The 6,000-nt window shown below is 49.0% G+C and overlaps 1 protein-coding gene across 2 annotated transcripts in view; it reads left to right on the top strand.

The window, feature by feature from the left end:
- The first annotated feature begins 2,151 nt into the window (after nucleotides 1-2,151).
- Nucleotides 2,152-6,000, top strand: part of Tnfrsf8 (TNF receptor superfamily member 8) — a 48,780-nt gene continuing 44,931 nt past the window's right edge. For both annotated transcript variants that reach the window (XM_006989046.4, XM_042272534.2), the window contains exon 1: nucleotides 2,152-2,343. In XM_006989046.4, coding sequence (XP_006989108.3) covers nucleotides 2,281-2,343 — 63 coding nt within the window. In that variant the 5' untranslated portion in view covers nucleotides 2,152-2,280. The remainder of the gene's footprint in view (nucleotides 2,344-6,000) is intronic.

Genomic DNA, 6,000 nt, shown 5'->3' with positions numbered 1-6,000 from the left:
TTACAGTGAACCTCTGTTAGGGTCCATGCTGAACAAAGGCCTGGGGACATGTGTGTAGCAGAAGTTGCCTGTGTGTGGAGGATAGTATACAAATTTCTTCAGCCATAGTATTATCATTTTGCTTGGATGTGTAATATCCCTTTAACTGGTGGACCTCAGTTTTCCTACTGTGACTCAGAGTGTTCCCAACATTTATAAATACCGTTTAAGGAGACATTGGTGAATTTGTAGTTTTCTTTTTTTCATTTCCAAGTTGGACTGTTACTTTTCATTGTTTTGCTGGTGAAATTATGGAGCACTAAGTTGTACACTTCTAAAAAAAAAAAATGTTCTTTTGCTTCTGCTAAGAACCGTTGTGATGCTGAGAGGTTGTACCAGGGCTCCGCACAGAGGATGAAGTTCTCCTGCTTGCCCCTAACTGTTACTGTGAATTAAAAATAAAAAACAAACTGACCTAACAGGCCCAGGGCACTAATAAAGTCTGCTTTTATTTGCATGCCTCTGGTTACTAGGAAGGTTGGACTTTCACAATGTGTGATTTTCACTTGGTTCTCATCTGCTGCAAGCTATTTGGATGCTACCGTTTTATTCTCTATGAGTATCTAACAAACAGCAGCTCACTGCAAACACTAGCTGCATTCTGGGAAACAGGGGCTCGAGCTTCCTCAGTCCCTCCCTGGCCCTGTGATTATTAGAGGTGGGCACTTTTATCATCAGGTCGGGGGAGGGTTCTCAGTGGCTCTACAGAAGACATACAGGAGGGATGGATGGATTTTCCAGGTAGGATGTGGACCTCGGAGAGCTCTAAGTGTGGAATAGAAAGTTTGAAGGGATTTTGTTTGGAAGGTCCTCGTAGGAAGTGGCAGCTGGTTACTTGGCCCTCTACCAAAGAGGGGGCCTAACACTGAACCCAGACTGAAGTGTGGAAACCAAAAGGTCCTTGCGTCCCATTGTTAGAACACACAGACAGCTTGCCCGTTTCTCAGTGTTGGTTTCTATGTTTGAAAAGAAAACAAAACAAATAAACAAAAACCAGACGAAAGCAGGCTGCACCTGCTAGTCAGTGCTCAATCAGTGACCACGTGCTGAAGGTATTAACTGAAGGAAAATGGGAGCCTGGGGCTTGGGGGAGCCCTGGGTGGGAACAGCAGCCCCCCCAAAAGGGAATAGAATAAGGTTTCAGGTGAGGCTTATTTGTAGGTAAGGGTGTCAGGTACTTCCTTCAGGTAAGAAAGTATGGGGGTGGGGGGCGGGCAGGGACAGCTGTGGATCGATACACAGATGCCCTGGTCTTCACATAGTTCTTTCAGTAGTCAGTCCACCCACCTGCCTACCCTTGCTCCATGAATACATGCATCCATCCACCTATCCATCTATCACTGTATTCACCCATTTCCCCATTATCCCAGGTATCTATCATCCACTCATCTCCTCAGTCCTCATATCACGTACCCACTCATATATCCATTTCCTAATCTCTTCATAAATCCCTCCACCCTCCCACCCACTTAGTCACCTTTCACCCATTCATTGATTGACCCCATCTCTCCATCCACCCACCCACCCATCTCCTCATTTCTTCATCCATCTCACCATCCATCAATTCATTCATCCTCCCATCCATCCATCTCTATTCACTATCCTCCACCTGTCTGTCTATCCATACATTCCTCCTCATCCTCCCATTCACCCATCCACCTTTCCATCCATTTGTTCTCTATACATCCATTCATTCCCCCATGCACTCATTTATTTTACAGCAAATCTTCACGATCAAGAAAAGCTCCCTTTCTCGGAAATATTCTGACTCTGCCCCTTCCAAAGAATCCCAACGACACAGGAGAAGGCCAGGTTTCTCATTGTGTAGTGTCAAGAGCAGGAAACCGTTCCTGTCTCACCCTTCCTTGGATTGGGGATGGGGGTAGGGGCCTCAGGACTCCAGGTACCTCTCAAACTCCACCTTCAGGGCTGAGCGGCAGTCCCCGGTTCCTCCTCAAATCCGGGGCGGACCATTCAAACTGCGGGGCGCGTGCCTCAGGGGAGCCTCCTGAGTATGTGCGCTGTGGCTAGTCCTGAGTCATCTCTGCACGCGGTGGCCCCTTCTCTCTTAGGCTTCACAGGGAAGCAGATCGCTGCATCACAGGTGGTAAGGGAGGGGGGAAGGAGGGAAGAATTAGGGCTGAACCCGAGGAAGGCGCAGCTACATTAGAAGTGATTTCACCGCGAGAGGCAGGGTGCCGGCAGGTGGCCAGGCGCTGGAGCTAAACTCCCGGAGCCAGGATGAGCGCCCTCCGTGCGGCAATGGGATTGCTGTTCCTGGGGATGCTTCGAGCCTTCCCAAAGGTAAGGAGATGGCAGCAGCCCAAGCCAGTGGCTGAAGCAGGGGAGGACAGGGCCACTTGTCACCTCATCCCACCCACCCAAACTGGAGTGAGGGGGCGCAGGAGGCAACTGTAATATACACGTATCCACAGGTGGGTGGATAAACTGAAGGGCAAAAGCAGAGTGCCTCCTTTTCACACCCGCAGATGCCTGGGAGTAGTTCATTCATTCACCACGAGTTGAATCCAGGGCAAGAGAAAGCTGTTCGTGTCCTCTTACTGCAGGTCCAGTGGGGTTCCTGGATAGACGAAAAGAAACCTGTGTGGGCCATTTTGGCTGGAGGATGGTATCGGGCTATTGATGCTTCCATATAAGCTGGAAGGTCTCAGGAAAGAGAGCAGAGAGTGGATGAGGAGCAGAGGTGAGGATCTGGCCAGCCAGTGGTGTGGGCTGGGTGCCTTGGAGCACAAGGTGGACACTTGTCCCTGAGGAAAGTCCGTGGTGTCTCTGGCTCTGTTGTTGGAAGCCCCAGAAATGAGTCTGGGCAATGAGTTAGGAAAACTGGACACTTCCTCGAGGCCAACACCACATTAGGCAATAGGATGTGGGAAGGACAGGGGACTCAGATGGAACTTCGTGGAACCTAGGGTCTGCATGGGGGAAAAGGCTCATGGTTGAATGGAAGCTGGGGGAGGGGAGCCAAGGGACAGCATCAGGCTGGTGTGGCATGTGGTATCTCTGCTATGGAGGTGTGAAGAAAAGGGTGGGCTGAGGCGAGAGGGAGATGGTAGGAAAGTGGCCCTTCCATCTCCAATGGGCAGTGGGACATGTGCCCCGGAGAGGGCAGAGGTGAGCAGAGGACCCCCCTTGCCCTCCCAAGCCCCAAGCCTTCATCTGGGGAAGGTAGGAGTTTAGAGCAATAGGACCCTGGGCGATAAAGGGAAGGGTGTGAGGTGAAAGTTGGGAAGCTTGTCCAGTACGTGAAGCACATCTGCATCCTTTAGTCTACAGACTGGAAGCTTTTTTGGTCAGAGGCAGGAATGCACACTCATGTACATGGGGAGGTCAGAATTGAACTCAGGTCATCAGGGTTGGCAGCAAGTGCCTTTACTGGCAGAACCATCTTCTATATCTGTGAAAGCACTTTTAAAATTAAAATAAACAATGTACTTAATACCATCTGGAATATGTGAAAATATCCCAAACAAAAGCTGTAAGTGCTCTGACAAAGCTGATTGTCTTACACTGATTCCTTCCGAGCGGTAACCATGTTCTTACTTTACTGTTTGATTTACAGGCTTCTACAAATGCATATCTGTATTTGGATCACTTTTTATCAAAATACACAGAGGGCTTTGTTTTGTTTTTGATAAGGTCTCTTTTAGCTCAGGCTGGCCTCCAACTTGCTGTGTAAACAAGGATGGTCTTGAACTAGTTCCCCTCCGTTCCCTCCACTTCCTGGTTGCTTAGATTCCATGTTTGACATATGCAGCGTGTGAGATTGCGCCCAGGGCTTTGGGTGTGCTAGGCAAGCATAGTTTGTCTTTGTTTTTGTTTTGAGATAAGGTCTGTGTAGCTCAGGTTGGTCTTGAACTCCCAGGTAGTCAAGGATGTCTGCAATACCTCTAGAGTGCTGGGTATATTTCAGGGATGCGCCACAGCCACACCCAATCATGAGTCTTCATTGGCTTTGACAGAGTCTACAATAGGTCTTGGAGAGCAGACCATCTGCCCATTCACACCCCTGGTGAGTGGACAATGAGGTTCCCAGTACTATTGTTTTGTTTTGTTTTTTTATGAGATAGGGTCTCACTCTGTCCTCCTGGTTGGCCTAGAACTTGATGTGTAGACCAGGCTGGCCTTGAACTGACAGATTGGCCAGCCTCTGCCTCTCAAATGCTGGGAGTAAAGGCATGCGCCAGCTGGTGGCCCCATCCCTGACTTTTGTGTGTTGCTGTCTGGGGAGTAAGGGTGGTTCTTTCCTAGAGAAGAAACAAGAAAATGCTGGTGGTTGACAGGGCAGACGTGCACTGGAGTGAAATGACATGCCGTCCAGAGTGCTGGGCAATGTCCTTTCCCACAACAGTGTAAAACAATAGCAGCTTCCCACATCCTAACCGACGACGCTTGATCTTATCAGTCTCTATTTTGTGGTCTTGAATGGGGCTGTATCCTTCTCATGTTAATTTGCATTTCCCAGTGACTGTAGGCTGAACATCAAATCTCGAGTCTGTAGGCCTTTCATGACAGGACTTGGGGTATCTGGGGGAGGAGCTGCCTGTCCAAGGAGGTTCTCCATTCTGGTCCCTCAAGACTCCTGTCACCCTTCCTGTCCAGTTGAGGTCTGAAATCCTATTTAAAAACAACAACAACAGCAACAACAACAACAACAAGCAAACAAAACTAAAACAAACAAACAACTATTTAAAGTTGGGCATGGTGGTATGTGACTTTAATTCTAGCTCTCAGGAGACAGAGGGAGATGGACTTCTGTAAGTTCAAGGCCAATTTATGTAGAGAGACCCTGTCTCAAAAACAAAACCAACCAACTAACCCCCCCCCCCCAAAAAAAAAAACCTGTTTAAAAAAGCACTACATACCTAGAATCCCAGCACTTGGGAGGCTGAGGCAAGAAGGAGCCGAAGTCTGAAGGCAGGGCCAGCAAGATGGCTCAGCAGGTAAAGGTAACTAACTCTTGGGCATTGTTCTCTGATCTCCACGTGTACATGGTGGCTCATGTGTGAGAATACTCACACATATGTACGTGCACACAAAATAAATAGAATAGAATTTTTTTTTAAGTTCTGTGGTAGTCTGGGCTACATAGAAAGTTCCTATCTTTAAAAAAATTTTTGGTCTGGAATTTCAAATCCTTTTCCCCAACTCCTTCTGCTTTTTCTCAGCCTTTGTCACTCTGCGGCAGCATGGTTTCTGAGAAAGAGACGGGCCTTGTTTTGTAACATTATCCGGGACTCATGTGGCACAAGTCCAGAGAGACAGTTCCCCCAGGCTCCATTCTTTTCTTCCAGGCTCTCTGGGATGGTATAGGGCCCTGACTTCTGGTGAATTCCATGGGTTTAGAATTCCCCTTACATCTTCCCAGCTCTGTCCTGCCCCCAGCTCCAGCCTGAGTTCCCTCCTCCAGCTTTGGCTTGGTCAAGGTTCCCATAGGGGAATTCTCATGAATGAGTCTTTGCAGCCTGCTACTGGACTTCCACTGGTGGAGCATGCCCAGTGGACATTAAGGTGACCCTGGTATACGACAGAGGGCAAGAGAGCTTTCTTGGATTCTGGTGGGGAAAGTGACTTCTAAAACCAGTCAAACCCTGCCTGGAGGCAGAATTCCACGCGATGCCCCAGAAACCAATATGGGAAGAGGTGGGCCGAAGGAGACCATGGCTTCTCTTAGTTAAAGGTTGCCTTGCTCGGTTGAGATGCATGCAGCAGCAGAGCTCGGAGGCCAAGGCAGGGCAGCCGCATTACTCAGCTTGAGAGCAGGTCTGCTGGGACTAGAACAACCAACCCTTCCTGGAAGTTTCTGCGGCTCCCACTCATATCTGACCCAAGGGCTTCGTGAGTAGATGTGATTCATTTCTAGGTCTGCGCACAGCGAGTGGCATCTGCTGCATCTCAGGACAGAGGGAAAGTCGGCGAGCCCTTGAGGCCGGGGGTCCTTGC

This window comes from Peromyscus maniculatus, chromosome 2 (genome assembly GCF_049852395.1).
Source record: "Peromyscus maniculatus bairdii isolate BWxNUB_F1_BW_parent chromosome 2, HU_Pman_BW_mat_3.1, whole genome shotgun sequence".
NCBI classification, from domain to species: Eukaryota; Metazoa; Chordata; class Mammalia; order Rodentia; family Cricetidae; genus Peromyscus; species Peromyscus maniculatus.
The sequence above is the reverse complement of the archived record's forward strand: the minus strand, read 5'-3'. Positions and strand labels throughout refer to the sequence as shown.